Consider the following 23103-nt stretch of genomic DNA (forward strand, 5'->3'; position numbering starts at 1 on the left):
CAAACTAGTACTTTCTCCCATTCTAAAATATTTCAGATTGATAACGTCCATTTATATTTAAAAAATCTGTCTACTATGACTTGAGTTTAATGATTTGTCCTTATCGTTCTTTCAGAGAATTCGGTCAACAGTGGATGAAAAGGAACAGAAACAGCTTTTAATGGATCTGGATGTAGTAATGAGAAGTAGTGACTGCCCGTATATTGTTCAGTTTTATGGAGCACTCTTCAGAGAGGTTGGCACTCAGAATTTGCTTAATTTGCCTCCAAACGTTTAGGTATTTTCAGAAGGTTTAATGGGTAATGGCATGCATTAATTGAAGGGCAAGATATAAAGTTTTCTGGATAACATTGCATGAAGTGGGGTACCTGCAATAGAAATATTATCAGGACTAGTTCTAACAGTTGAACGTAAGAAAGCTTCATAATATGATTTTGTTTTGGTGTTTGACAAAAAAAGGCCATTATAGTTTATGCTCATTTTTCAAACTTTATTTTCTTAATTACATATTAAGCAAATCATCCTTCCAAATGTGACATACTTTCACATTCATAATAATCCTACAGGATAGTTTAGACAAAGAGTTTTTACTGTAACTAGTTCAGTATTATTTATGAGGTTCCTGGATCAGTGGTGACTTGAAACCCAACCATCCTGGTCCTGATTTGCTACATTATTCTAGCTGGTCCACCAAAGAATGCTTGAGTTCTTTATTTTCATTTTGTGGAGGACGTGTTTTGGGCAGGGCATTGAACTCATAGTTATTGAGCTTTTTGACCACTCCGTGTACCAAAAAGGATATATGTCCAATGTTCACCTTCTAATAGCACCTTAGAGAAGTAGTTTGATCAGCTGTGCAACCTCGCCTTTTTACAAAAGCTTGCTTATTGATAATGACCTCCTTCTATGGAGCAGATCCGAAGCCCAAGGAACATAATGTTATTGTTGATATTATATCACATATAAGTTTAGGACACAAAGTCATAAAGTATAACGTTCTCATTTCATTCAGTCAACAGGCCACATTAAGTAGAAAACATCTCTTTTTCATGAAATAAATTAAAATTTAACCCACTCATGAATCAAATATAATTGTCTTCATATAATGAAATCGATTGGGTTTTTCTAACTAAAGGATGTCATTTAAATATACAGTGCACCCATTAACCCATCGGGTAGTCAATATATAATTTTTTAAAAATAGTACTTTTTCCTTTAATATAAGAAGTAGATGAATTTTGAATTTGTTCAAGAAGTACATTTGAAGAATGTTATTTTTGCTTGCTTAGCATGGATAATAGAATGTGAAGTAATGTATGTGAGAAGATTTTCATTGCTTATTTTAGTTAACACAACATCCAAAACATTTTTTTCATTTTAACAATAAAAATAATAACCCTTTTCCTTTCTTTGTTTAGGGTGACTGTTGGATCTGTATGGAGCTCATGTCTACCTCGTTTGATAAATTTTACAAATATGTATATAGTGTATTAGATGATGTTATTCCGGAAGAAATTCTAGGCAAAATCACTTTAGCTGTAAGTTTTCTTTGAAAGCTCCTCTTTTTTTGTGCATGCTTCTGATTTACTTTGCTTTGCTTTCCCAAACCAGCTTCTAGACAGCATTGAGATTGATTTATTTAAGACTTATTACTGAAGAAACTCTGATATTTTGCTGACTTTTTAAAAAAATGGCTTATTTTGTTTGCTAAGAAAAAATATATATTTGTAATTCACTGGATGAACTGTGAATATGGTATGTATTTGTGCCCTACCGAATGTGAGTATGATATGTAGGTGTGTAGGGTATGGTATGTATGTGTGGACTTTCTAACCTGCTTCAACTCAGTCAGCTGTTTGGTTGACTGCAGAATTGTAATGCAGAGAATCTTGTAGAAAGGATAAAACCCAGTTTCAAGCATAGCAATTCTGAGCCCACTACTTAACACTCTCTTGATTGACACAGAAAGGGATCCAAACAGCTGGGCAGGTTGAATGATGTTCATTGGGATGGTGAAAAAGATGCATAGAATGAAATTCTACAAACCATCACAACCATGCTGCTACTGTTTCTTAAACCATGTTATTTAAGTAGGAAGGGGAGTCATTCCATACATTATGGATTCCCATCACAACTGTTTAAATCTCCCTTGACCAGCTAAATGAACTTGAGAAAAACAAGCTATATTGAGATTTTAACTGTCTACCCTGGAAAAGCAAATATGTATAGGGTTTTGTGTAACAATGGAAATTCCAATCCTAATTAGGATCATAACCCAAGGACTACCTGTGCTCATCTTTCTTCTTCCTTTACTGGTACTATTGAACACCTTTCCAATTATCTTTTTTTTAATCAACTATGTTGTAAAAAAATATTGTTAAGACTTTGAAATGATACTTTTGGATTTCTGCTTTATAATTTTCCTGAAATATATTCTAGAAAGCATTTGTTAATTTGGAATTGTGATATTAATAGGACTTCAATAGAACTCCATAAAACTTTCGTCTTCTCTCCTAGACTGTGAAAGCATTAAACCACTTAAAAGAAAACTTGAAAATCATTCACAGAGGTAGGCCTATCTGGGTATGTCTTTATTATACAAATAATTTATCTAACTTTTCAAACTGGATCTTTGGAAACATATCTCAAACATGGAACCATTCAGAGACTTTGCATGTGTCTATAGACATTTAATTATGTCACAATTTATCTTTATAATTTTAAAAGCCTCTTGATTTAAATTTTTTAATCTACTATCATTTCTAATTTGTTTTACTCTTTAATTTGCTATCCTCTCTGTTGTATTGGTGTGGATCATTACTTAACACATCATTTGCAGTAATATACCTTCAGTTTTATTTCCCCCAAATGATGATTCCACTAGTAAAGATGGGCATATTTGCTCATTCCTGCCTCCATGATCAGCAATTACAAAAAAAAAAAAAAAAAAAAAATCTCTTGAGAACTAAAGAGTAAAGCATTTGGAACAGCGAGGAATCATTTTTGGAGGGAACTTTCAGGAAATGGAGAAAACTGCCCACTGCTTTCTTTCCTACAAATGCAGGGAAGGAAGTTCCAGGTCCCAAACAGTGACTTATAATTGATTTTTTTTTTGCTTTAAATTACTATGAATTATTTGAATTTTTAACATTGTAATTTTCCACATCAACTAGTTATACTAATAATTATTAGTAATTAAAGTCCATGTACAATAAAATTGAAGGTCTTTATATTGAAAGCAGGGGTGAAATCTACATACCTTTCTTACCAGTTCAGAAGTGCACGCATCACATGCACGCGCAGACCCTCTGCGCATGCACAGAGGGTAAAAAACACCAAAATGACCAACTAAAATAATAGAAGTTCCTTCTTTCACCCTTGGGAAATCTGGATGATTCACTGCCCCCAGAAAGGTTAAAATACAGCTTGAAGTAAAGACAAGGACCTTGCAAATTACCAGTCTAGATTAAAACCCCCAGCATTCTCTATTGCTTATTGTGCTAGCTTGAGCTGCAAAAAGTTCTAATCTAACTTCTGTGGTTAAAGAAATAATAGCAATAGCACTTAGGCTTAAATACTGCTTCATAATGCTTTATAGCCTTCTCTAAGTGGTTTACAGAGTCAGCATATTTTCCCCAACAACCCGAGTCCTCATTTTACCAACCTCAGAAGGATGGAAGGCTGAGTCAACCTTGAGCCACTCAAAATCAAATTCCTGGAGTGAGCAGTGAGTTAATCTGCAGTACTGCGTTCTAACCACTGCACCCCCATGCCAGGCGTTGTGAATTTAATTTAATTTAATCTCCTTTTCTTTGCTTTTACACTTTATCACCAGACTCATATGTTCAGAACAAATTTTAGTTGATGAAAAAAATGCAAATACTTTACCTATCACTTAGTGGAATTAATGTTGACCTTCAAATTCACAATGTGTCTTCATACGTGGGTTAAAAATAATGCCTAGTAATTCCTGATGTACAGTACATCAGGTTATATTTTGCCTTTATGCTGCATAATTTTCATTAAAAGCGATAATCTCAGTTTGTATATGTATATGTGTTTGAGAAAGTCCAAATGAGAAGAAACTGTATCACAGTATGCCCATAGCTGATCAATTACTTATAGAATGAGCCAGTGAAATCTCTATGTGTAGACCAAAGAAACATGGATGTTTGGGTGAACATTACTGGATACATTCCTTATATCGTATTTATTAAATATAAAAAGGATTTAGGAAAACAGGTATTAGTAAATTCTCTTTATCACTCTTAGTTTTTGCAGCTTGCCCCTAGCCACAAACAATGAATAATGTGTTTTTGTCCACATTTTATCAGAGTTGATGAATTAGTTTAATTGTAAACATTCCATATTTGGAATGTTTCACTCGGAGCTCAGAACACTGCCAAAGAAGAATTGAAAAACTTACGTTGAGATTAGAAGACTTTATATCAACTTTGAAATACCTGTTGCAAATTCCAAATGTTTGATGCACCACTATTGATTAAGTATGGTGGGGAAAAGGATAGAGAACATCAGGTTTCTCCAGCAAAGATGCAAACAAGATCTTGATCTTGTTTCTTGTTGTTTGGGAGCTTTCAGTAGATTGAAATAAAAGTATCGTAACTGAAATTTGCCCTCATAAGTATGTCTTTGTTCTTATTTCTTTCAGATATAAAACCTTCCAATATTCTTCTGGATAGAAATGGAAATATTAAACTCTGTGATTTTGGCATTAGTGGACAACTTGTAGACTCCATTGCCAAAACCAGAGATGCTGGATGCCGGCCATATATGGCAGTAAGTGGGATTGGAAAATTGAGTTGCTGAGATGGGAATAAGAATGAACCCCCCTTTTCCCCCCCACCCCCCACAATCCTAATATACAGTATAGAATAATACTAAATATCCAGGATCAATCCCGTGGATCAGTTTTAATTGCCTAAATTGATGGATAGATAACTTGGAACTGTTGGCACATTTGACGGGGAAAGGAATATACAAGGCAAGTCATGGAGCTAGAAATGTAAAAAATACAGCCTAGACATCACATGTAGCCCAACACCTTCTATTTTATAACCATGAGAGTGGAGGGAATCAAATATTAGGGATTTTTTTGGTACATTTTGGGGAGATGAGGAGCAAAATGGGTATCCTTGGCTTTGCTTGAAATATGCCTCATATTTTCAGTTCCGTTACTTGTTATAGCAAAGAATCTGGCTTTCGAGCTGATAATAAAAAGACCCAGTATTTCTGAGAAGATACATATTTAAAAACCAAATTAAAGTTTTTATTAACTCCTCTTGAATCTCATCCACACCATTTCTAGTGTAGCTGGATTATATGGACTACCAGTTGAGAACGACTGACTGAAGGCATTCATTTCATTTGTCCTTGATTTCTGGATTCTTGAGGCCTTGTTTCAGCCTCCTATCTTCAAGTTTGCTTATCTTATTCTTGCCAGTAGGCAAAACTATTACCTGGTTTTATTGTTGTTAAGTCCATTGTTTGCCACATTCTTGTGTAACCTGCTACCCAGACATGGTCTGCATATCTAATAGACTAAGAGACTCAGAAGTATTGAGACCCTCTCACTTCCTAAATGTATTCAAAATGGATCTAGTGGATAAATAAACTATATACATTTATGTGATTATTTAATTTATTTCTCCCCCCCCCTTTTTTTTGAAGATTTTCAAAATGATCTCCAGTTCTAAAATCAGACAACTATAAAAACAGAACCTAGAATAGACCTAGAATTATTATCATAAAAACAGAAGGAGAACCGGAACAGAACCAGTAGAAAAATTCTTAAAATTATAACAATAATAAAATACAGCACTTGTCCTCAACAAGCTATTTCTGTCCTGTAGTTTATAACTTTTAATATATAATTTTCAGTCTCATTGTAAAACATCACATCCCTGGATGCTCATGCTAAGTAGCTTTGGATGCACAGCAAATCATGCACATATTTTAATAATCTTTAATAATCTGGATTCTCTAATACTAGACAGATCAAGGAACAATTTGCAGGAGGAATAAATGTCTAACTTAGTCGAAGTTGGAGAGTTCCTAGAAAAAGCTTTCTACAATGAAAAAAAGAAGGCGGGAAATGATTGATTTCCATGAAATACAGTGTTGGAGACACATTTCATTATCATTGGAATCTTTGCTTTTCCTTAAGAGAAAAAGGGTCATTGAAATAGGTTTGAAAATTAGAATTCAGGTTTACTGTGGAAAAAGAGTGGAGGCCTTGAATTCTAAAGTATAGTATGATAGTAAAGCTCTCTTAAAAATGTGCCTAAATTTGCTTTGGACAAAAAGCAGCTTCACACTCCGTTTTGAGAGCATGCTCCTGATCGGAATTAAAAGCACATTGGTTTACCACCATGATCACCCCTTCAGGTTGTCTTGTAAATTATACAAGCAACTTGTATTATACAAGCAAAGAGACTCAATTTAAGCACCAGTTTTAAGAAATGCTTGACATGTACTTAGGCCTGAAGTATGCTTAGACGTGTCAGATTGTTTTGATGTATAAACGATAGATCGTATTATGCTTAACTGGCACAATTCATACAGAGCCCAGAAATTGCTAACCAGATTGTAGTGTTCTTGTTGGTTTTTGCTCTTTATGAAAGTGATGCTTGATGAGGGAAATGTTGGTGTTACCTAAAGTCTTACCTCCATCTCACTGTGTAATCTTTATACCATTTCTTGATATATTTGATGTTTCCCTTGTATACCTATTTTTTTTTTATCTTATTTCAGCCAGAGAGGATAGACCCCAGTGCATCTAGGCAAGGATATGATGTCCGTTCTGATGTCTGGAGCTTAGGGATTACATTGGTAAGAAATAGTGAGTGTTGCTGAAGAGAAGTTCTTAAATCTGTTTATGAAGTGATAAAAGGATTTGGGAAATGTAAAAGTTAGAGAGGTGTTGCTTTTATAAACATAAAATATCTGCCTGTCTGAATTTCTCAGAAGTACATAGTTTGGGCTTCTTTGTTCACTTTTTTCAGTTTTATTGTACCATGTGGTGCTTCCCCCTAGTGGATGTATAAAAGCATTGCTTGTGTAAAGAATACTTTGCTTCAAGTAGAAAGTCATGCTTTTTTTTTAGCGTAAAGTTTTAAATCATTGGTCAGCACCAATGAAGTGAAGTACTGTTTCGTACAAATCTGTTCCAGATTTGTTGTTACAGATTTGAGGGAGCATGCAGCATTAACCTTTTCAATGTTAATATCAATTTTTCTATATGTATCCTTGACTATGGGAAATAAATGTATGCTTCTGTTTAGCTTCAAATGATTAGTCCTGGCTTTTCTTGGATTGAGGCTATGTGCTTTGTGCGAAGCTACAGTTTATACAGAATGCACACATTTTAATGGGAATAGCCAAGTATGATCTCCCAGGCACAAATGAAGGGATTACTACTTGTATATCGTATCCTCAATAATTTAGAATGTAAACTATTAAAAGTTAATCTCTCTTGTACTGATTTACCATATTTTGTGATCCCAAAGGTGCTTTTTCAAGAGGCAACTGGACTTTCTGGACTTTCCTCTTGAAAAAGCACCTTTGGGACAACCATGACATGGATGACTGAGAATCTCCATAGATGTATTTTGTGATAATCTGTAGTTAACACTAATAATGCAACTACTGCTGCTTTAAGATGATCTAAGGTAGAGACTTATTTATAGTGAATTATTGAATTTCTTTCCCAGAAAGGTAGCTCTCAAATGGCTAAGCCTAACACAATGCTTAAAATACTTGTTTCCCCATGCCTAGTAGATATAATTGCCTGGATCTTTACTCTTAACTATTTAGGAGCGTTAGATCTGCAGTTCATTTACTGTCTCAGTTGGAATGCCTTGATTTACATTTTATCATTGTTATAGAAATATTGTATTACACTATATCCTGCACCTGGCTCCTTCAGAAGGAAGAATAATATATAATAGCAGCAATAACTGTTTCTATTTTTGTGAACTTCGTGTTGAATAATTCAACCTGTGTGTTTTGTGCTGATCTCTTTGCTGCAGTATGAGTTAGCCACAGGACGGTTTCCTTATCCTAAATGGAATAGTGTATTTGATCAGCTGACACAAGTGGTCAAAGGAGACCCACCACAACTGAGCAACTCAGAGGAACGGGAGTTCTCCCAAAGTTTTATCAACTTTGTCAACTTGTGGTGAGTATGTCTCATTTTGATCTTATTCTGTTTAGGAGATTCTCATAGGGATTCATGCGGGCTTGAAGAAATGTATATCTTGAATTAAGTCTTGGGGATCTGTGGCCATGGCCTATGGGTACAAAGTTATTTAAAGGGGGTCCATGGTGAAGAAAAGGGTGAGAACCACCAGTTTAGGGTATATGTCTATAAAATCTATATAAATAAATTTGTATAACATGCTAAGGTAAAAATAAGATCTTTTTGTTTTGTTTTTCCAAAGTAAATCCAACCATTCTGTTTTTTGCTTAACATGGTTTATGCCTTATACTTAAAGCATGATAATGAGAACTAGTCAACCATAGCTTATTTAATAAGCCTTAGGAACGTGTATCAATCACTTCAGACAGTTAAGTTTCAGATTTTAAATTAATACTAGTCTTTATTTATTGTGACATTTTTATGTAACTTTGTAAAATATTTTTCCTGTAAAGCTAATTTTAAAAAAGGTATGGAATTTTTTAAATGTAACGGGAGACGAAAACTTGTAAAATCACATTTTTTAAAAAATCATAAAATACAAGAAGGAAATTCACAGTATGACCATAAATATAATTTTAAGATTAAATGACTCAAATTATTATAATTTATTGGTAAGTCCTGAATAAACAGAATGATCTGTGCTAATTGAACTACAGAATTGATATCTGTATCTGCTATGACTGAGTAGATGTTTCCCTCTCCTTTCATAGAGGGTCCTGGTACTTTTTTTGCTTTAAGTATGAATTGGTGTGTCATATCTAAGATTATGATTGAGACAATATACTAAATAGAAGTGAATGGAGATAGTTGTTTTTACCCATAGTATGCTATTATCCTACATCTGGCCCTAAAATTTTCTAAGAAGTAAGATTGCTCATTTGGGAATGAACTCACAGGTAATCGAGCCCTTGGCGTAATATGGTGCTGATTGCATTCAGCTGGATTCACATCATCGTTCTGATGGGAGTAGGCAACTGGATACCATCCAGATTTTTTTCATAGTCCCAAGTCAGTAACTCTGCTCACTGAGATCGACAGAGGTTAATCAAAATATTTTGGTTGACATTGGACTGCTATATTGGACCCTTGCTATAATAATTACTGACAAGAATTGATAGACTTCTACTGGTTGTATTTGCAACTTTGCAATGCATTTGTTATATTATATTGGAGATAAAATGAATGGTTCCTGAATTTCATTGCAATTATTATGCCAGATGGGAAACATTATCCAATCTACCAACAAACCAAACAGGAATTCAGACGCGTAAAAGTAACAAGGATAAAAGAAATTGCTTTAGAACTTTCAATTATGTAAAAAGAAAAGCAGAAAGATTAATAAGCTTAATGAACTTTCTGGTTAATGTAACTTTAGTAGTAAACTAATAAATTTCCTTTGAGACATGCTCAACTCTTGATGATTTCATGGAAATATCCATGTCAGTCTCTTGACAACAGTACAGAAATAGGTTTTATGGTTTGTTTGGAAATTTGGTCAGTCTGTTTTTTTGTTAATGTTTCAAACACTCTATAAAGCACATTTTGACCATCAGTTTATGCCTTAATAAGCAATATTTAAACCGTTTTTTTGAAACCATTTCACTATCCCTTTGCACACACAAGGCAAAAACTAGGAATCTGCAGTTAAATTATAGGCTCCTCTTATGTCCAAACTGGAGCTTTGTTTAGTGGCTTTCAAATAAACCAGAATATGGATGCTATTTTTTGTAGCAGTTTCTCTATGCTCTGCCTTACACTAAACAAAATCAAGACAGGGCTGTTTTGAATTTCCTACGCTTTCTCAGAACGAAATAATCTTTTCTAAGATTCTTCCCTTAACATTTTCTCATTCCATTACCATTCCCACTTCTACTCCAAGAATTGCACTGGATTACTTACTTTGCTTCCAGTTGCAATTCAAGATGCGGATTGTCATCAAATCCTTCATGGTTTGTGGGACCACCATTTCCCAGAAATCCGTAATATTTGCCCATCAGATAGGATTCAGTAGGGTAGGCTCACTGCCTGTCCCCTTGATAGAAGATTGTCAATATCAGGGGCCACATACACATGTCTTTTGAGTTGCAAATCCTCCCTTGGAACTGTACTCCCCAAATACACAATTGACCCTCCTGGCTTTTAGAAAATTGATGAAAATCTGTTACTGTATTTATTCAGGATTTATAGTTCCGTAGGAATGTAGGATATAGTTGTATGATTTTAATCTCCAATATTGAGGACCTATGCACTGCTCAGAGTTGGTGGACTGGAGAGGTCTATAAATCTTGTAATTGAATGAATACATTAATCACAATCACTTGTCAATCACAAGTTCATATTTGTTGAAATCCATTGGCAATCCTTTATCACTTTGGGTGTTACAGAAAGCTAAAAGTCGGCTATAATTCCCTAGTTTCTTTCCTGCCATGAAGGAGCAGCTGACAGAAAGAGAGTTTTTTAGTAGCTTAGTTTATTAAACTCAGATGTTTCAGTCTGGGTAGAATGAATCTCCCTGCTGGTTTTCATCTAAATGTTGTTTTCAGAATACATCTACTCTTAATGGGCTGTAGGAGTTGATGCATAGGAAAGCTTTAACAAAGTGATATTATTTATTTTGTAGCATTGGGAAAGTCTAAGTTTTACTTTTAAAAAGAAGCTGTGATTGTTCCCTATCTTCCAGCTATGTTCTGTCTTGTTATTTAATCAATTATTAATTATTGCTATTTTGACAGGATAAGTTAATATATTAGATGTCTTTTTAGAAAACTTTTTCTAAGGGGTTAGAACAGCTTGGAAGGCAGGAAAAAGGAAGCATAGATAAATAAGTGCTATAGATTTAAAGCTTGTACATTGTGGGTAGAGAATTTGAAAACAAGTAGTAGTCTGTAGGTTATAGCAACTTCACAGAAAAATGAATATGTGCCCAAATACATTAGAATTACCAGTTTCTGATAATTCCTTTAACTTGTGCTGTCCAAGAATTAACTCAAATGCCTTTCTGCAATCATTTTAATCTGTAATCTTTTTATTAATCTTTTTAGCCTTACAAAGGATGAATCCAAAAGGCCAAAGTATAAGGAGCTTCTGGTGAGTATGGAGTATGAACCTATCAGCAAGATTTAATTGAAGGTTTAGGTGATTCCTGTCATGAAGAATGATTGATGTTCTGTAATGGAAACATTGGTATTTTTCACGCTGTAGAATATCTCCTATATTGCACTTACATAGAATTAAATAATGGTTGCTTCCCTCTATGGTGCATTGAGTGCAAACCAGTTTTTTTCCCCAGGTTTGGATTATAAAATTGAAATTCTGTGCCTGGATAATAGACTTGCATGGCAATTTATTGTAAATAACTTGAAGACTTCATTTGAAGGGCTTCAGTCAAATAATGTCTTATTTACAAATGCTTTTTCTGAAGGTTTTATGGCTATTTTAAACCATGTGAGGATTATTTTTCCTAATAAGTAAATAAATTTCATGGAATTTAAAGTACATAGAGACATTGAATACTTTTATGTCCTATAGATACTTTTTGTGATCACATATACTGACAGACTGTTTTGTTCCTTTTTTCTTTCCAGAAACATCCCTTCATTCTAATGTATGAGGAACGAACAGTGGATGTTGCATGCTATGTTTGTAAAATCCTGGATCAAATGCCAACAACTCCCAGCTCACCAATGTATGTTGATTGATACTGCTGCTATATCAAAACTCTAGTGCAAGTGCTGAGAGAAAGCAAGATGTACAGAATCTTCACCCCATATTGCAGTGTTTTAATGCTCGCCCAGACACCATGTGCAATAATGTTGGTGTTTCTCCTCCATTCTGTCTGTATATCATTGTCACTTACCAAGTGCATCCATGTAATACCCGAACTCACAGTGTTAGTGTCAAATCAAAGAGAGACTTTGCTTTGCTCTTTTTGTGGACATATACATAAAATGTGGAAATAAGTAACATTTTATTTGTTGATCATGATTGGATAGCACCTAAAAGTTAAGTTCTAAACTCAGAAACTTCTCAGCAGCGACTGGAGGGATTTTATTCTCAAATTCTTCCAACTGCTACAAATAATTTAAAGGAAAGGAAGTTGTTGGTCTGTCTGATTCGAAACATAAAAAAATAATAATACTGCCTGGGAGACAGTAACTTGTGCAGCCAAATGGAGCTACTTTTACCTTCTGGAGCTAGCAAAGGCAAACGGGGGATAATATATAAATATATATATATAAATATATTTTTCTTCACAAAGTGCAATAGATTGAGTTGAAATTCTGTTGCTTTTCAGCCACAGTGTATATTTTTTAAAACAGTGTGGCTCAGCAGAACTTCATAATGTTGGGGGAGGAAAGAGTGATCATGTAAAATGGATTATTTCTTTACCAAAAAACATTCAGTGTGTTGAAAGAGCTAACAATTCAACTTATAAGAGAGGAAGAATAATGTATTCTTTCACTTTCCATGGAAACCAGTCTTCAGCAGAATTAGGTATCCTACAAACTGTTAACCAATGACATAAAATTTTGAACTGAGGAATTATTAAACTATTCAGTGGAATTTAACTGGCTTGTGACCCCTGATTTCTAACTGTAACCTGGTGATTAGCTGGCTAACTTTCACATTTGGAAAGGACACTGGATGACCTGCAGTTGTGAATAGCTGTATTTACCTTATTAAAGAACTCCAGGTGTGATTTGGATCTCTGCTTCCTGTCTGATATCCAGTATCAAAGAAGATAAGCTTCCTTCCTCCTTTTCAGTTAGGTAACCTGTACTTCCAAAATCACAGCAAAATGGTGCTAATTAATTTGATGTATTTTTGGATGATGAATTCAATTTCCACTGAACTATTCTGAAAATGGAATTCAGTTTTTATGATGGCTTATTGATATATATTATGGAGAAAATTGCTGAGCCAACACCAATCTGATGGCACATAGTCAATATTGATAATATAAGAGAATGTGTTAAATTCTTCAAAGGACAGAATACAGAACAAGGAATTTTAATATTGTCAATCCAAGAAAAAAAGCCATATAAAATTAAAATGGTATTAATTTTTTCTGCTATATTTGATGAAATACTCATTTCTAACTGACAGCGGAAAAGAAGTGACCCTTGTAAGACACAACACAACGGAAACAAGATCTTATTGCTGTAGCCACTTAACTCTTATATTTCTAGTTTACCAACTGGTTAATAAACTTTCAAGAGGAAAAACAAACAGTCTAAACAGGAACCTTTGCCCATGCAAGAACATATGGAATAACAAATGAGATATTGTTTGAATCGAATTTGGCCTTTAATAATGCAATAATTCTTCTTTTTAGTCCTTTCAGGCAAAAGAAGTACAGAGCCTCCCAGCCTTACATATCAGTTTTCTGTTGGCTCTTCCTTGTCTTCGCCAAAAAAGAAAAAATAATAGTTATAGAGACCCATTTCCCGATTCTATTATTTGTTTATATAAGCAGAATATTTCCATGCAGTTGATCAGAAAATGGAGGTAGCTTCCAACACAGGCTCAGTGCGATGGAAGTTCTAGCATATTAATCATAGATTGTTATAATATACTATTAAGGGTGCAGCATTTATATTACAGTGTATGTTTATAAAGATGTATAGTGTTCAGAAGCTGTGAAAATAGTGTAAGAACTGTACATTGTGAGCTCTGGTTATTTTTTTTTCTTCTTGTACTATAGCAAAAAATGTATAAAAGTTTATTGATAAGCTGATGTGCAGGGATATTGCCTAATCGTCTGTAAGTAAAATGGAGTTTCACAACATGATGGCTTTTAAGAGCTTCCAACTATTTTATCTTTTCCTGAATTGACTTCCTGTTCTATTTAAGATATTCTTCATGGAATCAAAGTGTTTAATGTAATAGTTCTATTTTTTTTCGCCTGCAGGTCAGTTGTAATAAATCAAGGATACAACGTAGACCTTGTTAATTTTTGTTATAAGGTCAGGTATGCAATGGGGAAATCAATAAATGCCACCTTTCTCTGGCAAGTTTCCCCTATTTATTGAAAAAAAAAAGAATTAAAATAGATGGTGGAATTAAGGTGATTCTTTTCCCATCTTAAACAAAAAATATAAACTCTATTTGATCATTGATACATTTTAAACAGGAATATTTGTCCTTGCCTCATGAACCACTTCTGCATCACCTAAATAATCATGATTACTTAACTACTATTGCAACTGAGACCTGGAGTATTGCTTGAATGGTCTATTCATTTCTTACACGTATTTTTAATGTATCTCAAAACTTTACTGTTTCAGTAGTGGCATCATAAAAGCATGAGCTGTGTACTCCTGTTTTGGACTTCTGGCCCATCAGCAGTCTGTTCTCATGGTGGCCAACCAACTGCCCAAGAAAAGCTCACTGGTCTTCCAGTTGGTGGGCTTCAGAGGCAACCGAGGCTACTCACCATTGATCCCCATGATTTTCTTGAATCCAATCGTTTTTGAAGCCAGTCAAGCTGGTAGCCAGCATTGGAGTGAATTCCAAGTTGAATCATGCATTGTGTAAAAAATGTTTTCCCTTTTCCATATTTCCTGATTCTTCCAGGATTCAATTTCATTGGGTGATCTCTGGTTCTAATACTTTTGAGAAGGATCAGTAAAATGAGGACCCAGATTGTTGGGGGCAATATGCTGACTCTGTAAACCACTTAGAGAGGGCTGTAAAAGCACTGTGAAGCAGTATATAAGTCTAAGCACTATTGCTAATTCAGAGAGAGTTGGGGCAACTATATGGTGTAGAATGTTTACTAGTCGGATGCCCTTCCTGACGCCACTATGTCAACATATTCAGTGTCACTGCTCACTCTCGTCCTGTTAATTTGTATGCATAGTTGGGATTTTTGGCATCAGCATGTATAACTTGCCCATACTGAATGACATCTGCTGTTTAGATGCCTACTCCCTAATATGGAACTCTGCAGTTGCTTATTTTTTGTTTACCACCTGAAGTTTTTACCATTTTGACACCCAATTCCATATAATTTATAAACATCCTAAGTCAGCACTATTTACATCCCACCATTGTGAGTAAAGTCCATTTACTCCGTTTTATTTGTGTGATTTACCCTTTAATATCAAAATTCCATTTGTGGTATTGGTGATAGTACTATAACCTGTTTTTCCACTACCATTCCATCTGTCAATATCTGATGGGACTTTGTGTTTCTTTCAAAAAAGGCACTGAAATTTTAATTCATTTATCCAAGCCTAGGTTATATTATATGAGGAATTGGGAGGAGGGCAGGGAAAGAGGAAAAAATAAAAATAAAAATTGTGAAGGAATTAACCACATTTCTAGTTTTCCTTTAGCATTCAGAGAATAGAAGCTGGTGTGACTAGCCTGCCAGTTAGGACTATACTAAGATCACAGAAGTGTTTTTTTTTTTTCCTGAACAACTTTTCATTAAATGTGTAGTTTTTCTTAAGATTCACTAACAAAATAACAGTGGAGTCAGATGAGGGTTTTTCCAGTCCAATCTTTTTAACAGCAGTAAACATGGCTGTCTTCTTTCAAGGTGAATATAAAAATCCATTCTGAGTCATTTGGATAGGATACAGAAGAAATTAAAGTAATATTGTATGGAAATTGAACGGCACGTACTATAAGACTTGACATGACAAAATAACATTAAAACACAAGCTCAGTGTGACATCACAGGATTCTTTTAATAAGTACAGCAGTGCTGGTCAGAGAGGTAAGCAGTGTATTTATTTACAGTGTGGTTTTTTCGTAGTTTAACAGCATCCTTTTAAATAAGGATAAAGCTGGCATTAAAGTTCTGTACCGCACAACAGTGTAGCACCTAAAACTTCTGGATTCAAGTGCTATTTAAAAAGTCTCATTGGAATGGCTTCAAACTTCTTTGCATATTAACATTAAAAACTAAAAAAAAAAATAAGCACGTGAAAGAATATTCTGGATACTAGTGCACTGTGAACATTTGTACAATCGAAAACCCATGCGTTAAATAGTGATTTTTACAGATAGTTAACATTTTTAACATGCAGCAACTGTTAACTTTTTTCCTATTTCAGCCACTGAAGTTGGTCATCTTAAGAGGGCCGTAGTTTTACGGATACTGAGGTCTCCAAACAGTTCTTCTGCTAATCTTCCTCATGAAGATATTGTTGGCACACAGTCCTTTATATGCTGATGATACACACACACACACACACACACACACACAATTTGTTTGTGATTTCCAAACAAATCCGATAGTAGGTACACTCATTTGGTAAACATAATGAATTTTAGGTTCCAAACCTAATTTTTAGAAAGCTTCAGGAAATAGTAATGACAAATATAAATTAATTCTTTTTCTAGATTTATGAGAAAAACCAAAATAGTAATTGATGATTAGTATTGCAAGATATCTAGTGAACTGTTCCTTTTCATGTGTGGATTCACACATACTTCCTCTAAAATACCCTAAACGGGATTTTCTAACTCATCGCAATAAAATATAGAAAATATTTCCTCCTCTTTTCTTCCTCTTGTAAATCTAACAGGAGGAGTAAACCAGAAATCGTGATGTCAGTCCTGGCTTCTTAACAATTTGCATACCAGGAATAGCGGCTTAAGTAATTTGTCAAAACACAAAGATAAATAGGAATCTAGATCTTGGATATCTCTTTCTTTAGCAGTTATCCAGTGTTCATTCTGAGCTCCTCTTTTAAGGTTAAATGTAATGACATTTACATACTGAAGTGGAAATAAATTCTTCATTCCATTTGATGATCACATTGGAGGAAGCCTCTGTGAACCCATACAAATTAAACCAAAGCTGTCATAGACATGCAACAGTTTGTGAGCACAGCATTTTTCATAGATGCCTTGAATGAATTTGTAAGATACTTTAGCATTCCACTCTATTTTAAGCATGGGATTGCTTCATTTGATTGAACTGTTTTATAGTTATTTAATAAATATACAGATGTATTTATTTTAAATATCTATTTCCCTGATGCTTTCCATTTCCCTTGACAAATCTATCACTATGGGTATCAATTAGTGCTGCTGATTCTTTAAGAGGTTTATATATATTCTTAAAAGTTATCACATACCTAATAGCACCAAGATTAAAACACTATTTTAAGTACACATTTTACACATGTATGTACCATATCCCATCTCCGCCTACATAACTATTAGTAGTGGAATAACACCACCACCACTCCATCTGTCACAAAAATGCTATATCTTATCCTATTCTGCTCAGTTACAGAAAATCAGTTAAAAAAAAAAAAAAACCTGCACAGATATTACAGCAAAAGAACGCTTACTGGATTCTAGTAAGAAAGGTCATTTAAAGACCTAGTAAGGATTGGATTGGATTTCTTGATAAATGTATTTCTCTACAAATATCTCCTATTGCTTGAAATCTAGTAAACTTATAGTTCGGGAACAGATCAGAATGTTTTAAGGATGAGGAATAGGCTTTATTTACCTTATTTTCAAAGTTAGTTCTTTGAGGTACGAAGCACTATGCCAGTGGCCAATGTCTTGTGGTTTAAACAGAAGTCCCTGTTTGCTATTTGAAGACTTTAAAAATCAGCCAGGAAGAAGAGATGGCCAGCTCTGACTGCATTTGGAAATCATCTATGCTATTCACTCAATATGAATAATTAATTCTATGCAGGGTATGTACAGTACCTCATTCTGTGAAGGCCTTGTTAGTTTTTCCCACCAGAGAATCCACATAACAAGAAGAGTGTTGTGACAAACATTTTCACTCAAGACAAGAAATGAGCAAGTCTTTTGCACTGTTGAAGCACATATAACTGCCTATTGCACCTATTTTTCCAAAGCCGCCTGTGGTGATTATCGGTTCACTTGATTGGTATCTAACTGCTTTTGAAAAAGTAGCATAAAACTTAAACCTATAAAGGATGGTAGAAATATCCTTGCTTCTATAATTCCATACATCCAAAGAGAAACACATGGGATTGTGCTGCTTGAGTGGGGACTTATCTAGCTTTTGTCTGGGTTTAAGACAATCAAGATTTTTGAGGTATTCTTGAGACTTTTAAGCCTGTCTCGTGGCAATACTGGTCAACTGATTACTTGATTTGAAACAAAATGATTTTTAGGAAAAGCTATGAATTTTACATCAAGACTGTTACTGACTGACATAAAATAAAATTTGCCTTCGCAGTCGATGAAATCATATGAAAGGGGAGGTGGACTAGAGCGAAATCGACCATTTAAAGTTGAAGCTGGAGTTTTGATTCATTACTTCCATTATTCTTAACAACATAATGCAATTATTGGACAAGATTGAATGTCCTTATCTTTGTCTTATGTTTTGTTTCTTATGCATAATCATTCTGCACATGGTCTAATAGTAGCAAAAACTAAATAGGAAAAGGATACCTTCAACTTGCTAAAATGAATGACGCATGTAAGAAAACAGAAGAAAGATATTAGAAGGTGCATTGTTACAGGGAATAAAGCATGTGACAACTTCAAAGAAAACTGAATTAAATAGTTCAAAGTGGATTGGGATAGAAAAATGCCAAGTGTTGATGCTAAAGTGATTTTACGCTGCAAAACTCTTGTTTTCATGTAGCTCCAAATATACTTCGAGTGATGGATGAGAAGACTTAGGAAAGAAGTAGGAAAAAATGATTTTTTAAAATTAAAGTAAGTGTGGAAAGTTTTGTTTTGGATTTTGCTTTTCTATCAATACCAAGTATTGCTTGGTTTAAAAATGTTGCTTATGCTAATGCTTAAGATACATCCACTTCATTATGCCTTGAAACTTCTTGACATTTTTCATGAGTGCAAAGAACATTGTTTTTATTTGCTGGTACTTTTGTTAAATTTTGGTCCTGGAAATTATAGCTAGGCCTCCTAAGGTTCAGTCTATTTAGCCCAGACTTGTCCTAGCCTTTTTTTTTTTATCTGTCTTACTATTTTCTAGGTTTTGCCCTATTGACACATGTAATATTCTAGAGATAGCTCAGTGATGCTGCGTACAGATTTATTGTATCAAGTTGCATTCACAGACTAATGTGTCATTATCCAACATGCACATTTTATTTTCTGAATTTAAATAGCATCACTCATCGCTCATGGTGCTTAAAATTGAGTTTGTATGGGAAAAGTCCTGGCTCATTTGTCTTCTCCTAATGTCTACATGCTAATGCAAATTGATAGCTTTCAGTGCACAACCTTATTTAATACTGCTTTAAATTCTGCAATCGTTTCACATGGTATTTGCCTATTTTGCTACCTCTGCTAAAGAAAGAATGTATGAGATACACAAACCAACATCTTGGTGGTTAGGAAAGTTCACTTGTTTTATTGACAATTGTTTCTGTTGCTAAAATACTTCCCAAATGTCTTGCATATTCTTACTAAATATCAGAAATCTTCAACACAATTTTACTGAAAGATACATATCTTTCTCTTTCACTCTCTCTACATATACATATACTCCTACCATTTGTAACTAGGAATTAAAAATGTTGCTTTGTCATAGGGAAAAGGAACTGGTGTTGGAACTTACACTTATTTTTGTGCTACTATCTCAAAGTAGAAAGTGAATATTAGCACTCTCGCTCCACTTGTACTCCAGATGGGGAAGAGGCAAAGCAAAGATGGACTCATCCAGAGGTGTCTGCAGGATGTGGTCAAAAAAGTTAACATGGCTTCCCCCTTTTTTATTTTTTTTTTACACCATGCCCAGTAGATATCCTTAGGGCCATCATTCCAAGCCTATTGGATTGGACAGAAGTGCCAGAGCAGCTACGTTGGGTATGTCTCAAGCTTTGGATGACACTTGGTAGGCATTTGGAAGGACCTGAGCTGAATGTTAGACTTTTTTTAAAATATAAAAAGTAGGATTGCTCCTTTCGTAGCTGTTTGGTGCTGGTATTAGAATTGTAGTGAATTAAGTTTACTCACTCAGTCAGTGGGGAACACTGCAAAATTCCTGGGATTGCAGCCTATTTCTCCCTGTGCCCACTAGCTAAATAGTGGTAGTCACACTGGTTGCAGACCAGATAGGATAGCCCTATCATGGACCTCTCTACAATCTGTTTTTCCTTCCATATTTATCTTAAATATGTAGATAGGGAAACTATTAGCAGACACTCAAAAAGAGTTGCTGAGGAAATGATCTAAATAAAGTGCACCCCAGTTTTACTGACAAAGTGAGAAATAAAATTTGTCAGTAAAACATAAATTTAACAAAAAATAGTTTGTCGCGAAAGTGACTGCCTGCGAAGGCCCTGGATTGGGTTTGGGGCTGAAAGGCGAAAACAGAAGCCATATGCTCCATCCCATTATTGGGTAAACCAGGTTGCCCTGATAAACCAGTCCCACCAGAGAAAAAACACTTTATTTAGTGAATTGGTTTTGTAGCTTTTTCATTCTCATTTGTTCTTGTTATTTATTAGATGTGTAGCCTGCCATTTATACAGCAGTTCAAGATGGATACATCTTGAGGGAGGTATAGCACTAGCATTCATTCCCCCCACCCTTTACAGCAACAATCCCATGAAGCCAGTTGGGCTAAGAGACAGTGATGGTTCTAAGTCACCCAGGAAGCATCAGTGGTTGAAGGTAGAGTACAGCCTCGGTCTCTTTGTTTCCAGCCCAACTTCTTAAGCCCATGGGCCACACTGGCTATCTTATTTATGTGGAGAATAAATCACCTTATTGAACTTATTATGTTCTGTTACATTATTATAAACACAATATAATAATGTAGCTATTATAATTACATTATAATAATTGGTCCTCCAAATTCATAGGAATTTCTTAAACTGACATTTCCTTAAATAATTCTTCCATATATTATCCATCATTGACTATGTATACATTTCTTATTTATTTATTTATGAATTAATATTTAAATTAAAACATTTAAGTTAACAAGATATATTTAGTACCAAATTGTTAAAGGAAATGCCATTACCAAAGACATTTTAGCCTTTTGCAGGAAAACAGTAATAGTTTGGCCACTTTTTAAAAAATTAAATAGAAGAAAAAGAAAAAAAGAAAAGATATGTTTGGCAGACAGCTAAGATGGTGAGCAAAAATTCTTTAAATAATGAATATCAGCTATTAAGACTGTACGACTTATTCTACGATGCATGCTTTAAATGTCAAGGGATGTAGGACGAATCAGGCTGAATTAGCAAGACTCCTTTTTGGAATAAAAAATCAAAGTAACCTGATTTTTAAACATTTTTAAAAAATCCACTGAAGAATGAATTTGCACAGCTGGTCTATAGTTCAGTAATGTAATTGGTTTGAAAAAGCAAGTGTAGAGTTTTAAATGACATAATAGCTTAATAGCTAATATCCATTTACAAGAGAATAAGCATAACTGAAATAGAGTGAAGTTCTAGGGTAGTGATAGATGACATTTATAGGGAGAAATGGTCGAACAAATTGCGACTTATTTTAAGGTTAATTCTGAAAGATATGTCTTTCGGATGATTTGTTTATAAAAATGCAGGACATCCATGTGTCCAATTATTCAAACCTAGAGATGTTTCAATATTTTTTCCAGTTCTCAACTGACAGGGACACTTATGAAAAAGTTCTGAAAACAAACCTATCAAATCTTGAATGCAGGGAAATTTGCATTCAATATTATTGCATTCACAAAAATAAGAATTTAAGGAAATAATGGAAGATAAACTTTTCATTCATGAGAAACTGCCCAATTTGGATTAACGCATGACAGAAAGCTATCTCTATCCTCCAAACTGAATTTATATTTGGAACTATTATTGAAAGGTATTAAATGTAATCTAGAGATAGTGATTAGATTATGAACGGCTTTTGATGTCGTTGCTTCAAAAATTATATCACATATACAGATCTTTTTTTTTTTAGAAGAAATATTGAAATGTAGATATGGGGTTGCCATATCATAGGCTATAATGGAGCGTTGCCTAAACTAAATTATTTTCAAGTCTAAGTAAGACAAGCAACAATAATTAAAACAGGTTTCTTTCCAGTCAAGATTCCCCTCTTCCCACTTTCGTACTATATAAAAGTTAAATTAAAATAAAACAGGGATTAAAAAGAAATGGGTACATGTCAAAACAAAAGTTATAGCTTATCAGGGGTTGCCATTGTTCAAATCAGTTACATTTTTATTGCATAGCCTTATTGAAAAATAGCAGTAATGAGAGATTTTATTTATTATTGTCTTTTATGCGAAAGTGACAAATATAAGATTTCTGAACCATAAGAAGGCGGCAAGGAATGATTTGATTGATTTCTGGTGATTACGGGTAGAGAAATGCTATGGAGTAAGACAGTCTGCACTGGAAGAATGACTACTTTGAAGATGTCAGCCAGGACAGGAAAATGGAATGGAAAACAGGAAAGGTTGGAATCCCCTGGACCAAACCATCAGAAACTACGCATATACACAAAGTGAGGCTGTGTTATCTAAAGATTTGGATGCTTTTGAATAGATATAGGAAACAATCCAATTTATATGCTATCTGTTACCCTTAATTCAGAATTTGCTAAATATGAATAACCTGCAACCCTTGCCTGTCACGGCTAGGTATGATAAGATTTAAAATTCATAATATAAATGCTGGTTTGAAGAAGAACTTAGAAGCAACGCCTTTCACTAATCATGGGAGAACAATTTGTTTATTGAAAGGGTTTTTGGAGCTGTTTTTATTACTTCGTGAAAAGCAAAAATACTGCTTCAGTCATCTCTTTTCAAACCTAGCTATAAAGATTTCTGAAGATGTGGACAATCCACTGTTTTATAATCCTGACAACAGCAAGATCATTCTCTTAGAAAACTTAGAAATTAATTGTAGTATTAATATAACAGCTTTGGATCCAGATAAAACCAAAAGGAACTTTAC

At 34.3% G+C, this 23103-nt stretch overlaps 1 protein-coding gene across 12 annotated transcripts in view; it reads left to right on the forward strand.

The window, feature by feature from the left end:
• Nucleotides 1-12786, forward strand: part of MAP2K4 (mitogen-activated protein kinase kinase 4) — a 54246-nt gene extending 41460 nt beyond the window's left edge. For all 12 annotated transcript variants that reach the window (XM_087887257.1, XM_087887259.1, XM_034408494.3 and 9 more), the window contains 8 exons: nucleotides 116-235; nucleotides 1419-1538; nucleotides 2518-2569; nucleotides 4670-4797; nucleotides 6772-6849; nucleotides 8049-8197; nucleotides 11260-11305; nucleotides 11803-12786. In XM_087887257.1, the coding sequence (XP_087743383.1) occupies nucleotides 116-235; nucleotides 1419-1538; nucleotides 2518-2569; nucleotides 4670-4797; nucleotides 6772-6849; nucleotides 8049-8197; nucleotides 11260-11305; nucleotides 11803-11916 (807 nt within the window). In that variant the 3' untranslated portion in view covers nucleotides 11917-12786. The remainder of the gene's footprint in view (nucleotides 1-115; nucleotides 236-1418; nucleotides 1539-2517; nucleotides 2570-4669; nucleotides 4798-6771; nucleotides 6850-8048; nucleotides 8198-11259; nucleotides 11306-11802) is intronic.
• Nucleotides 12787-23103: the final 10317 nt, after the last annotated feature.

Source organism: Pantherophis guttatus, chromosome 2, assembly GCF_059756535.1.
Source record: "Pantherophis guttatus breed Tessera chromosome 2, ASM5975653v1, whole genome shotgun sequence".
In the NCBI taxonomy this organism is placed as follows: Eukaryota; Metazoa; Chordata; class Lepidosauria; order Squamata; family Colubridae; genus Pantherophis; species Pantherophis guttatus.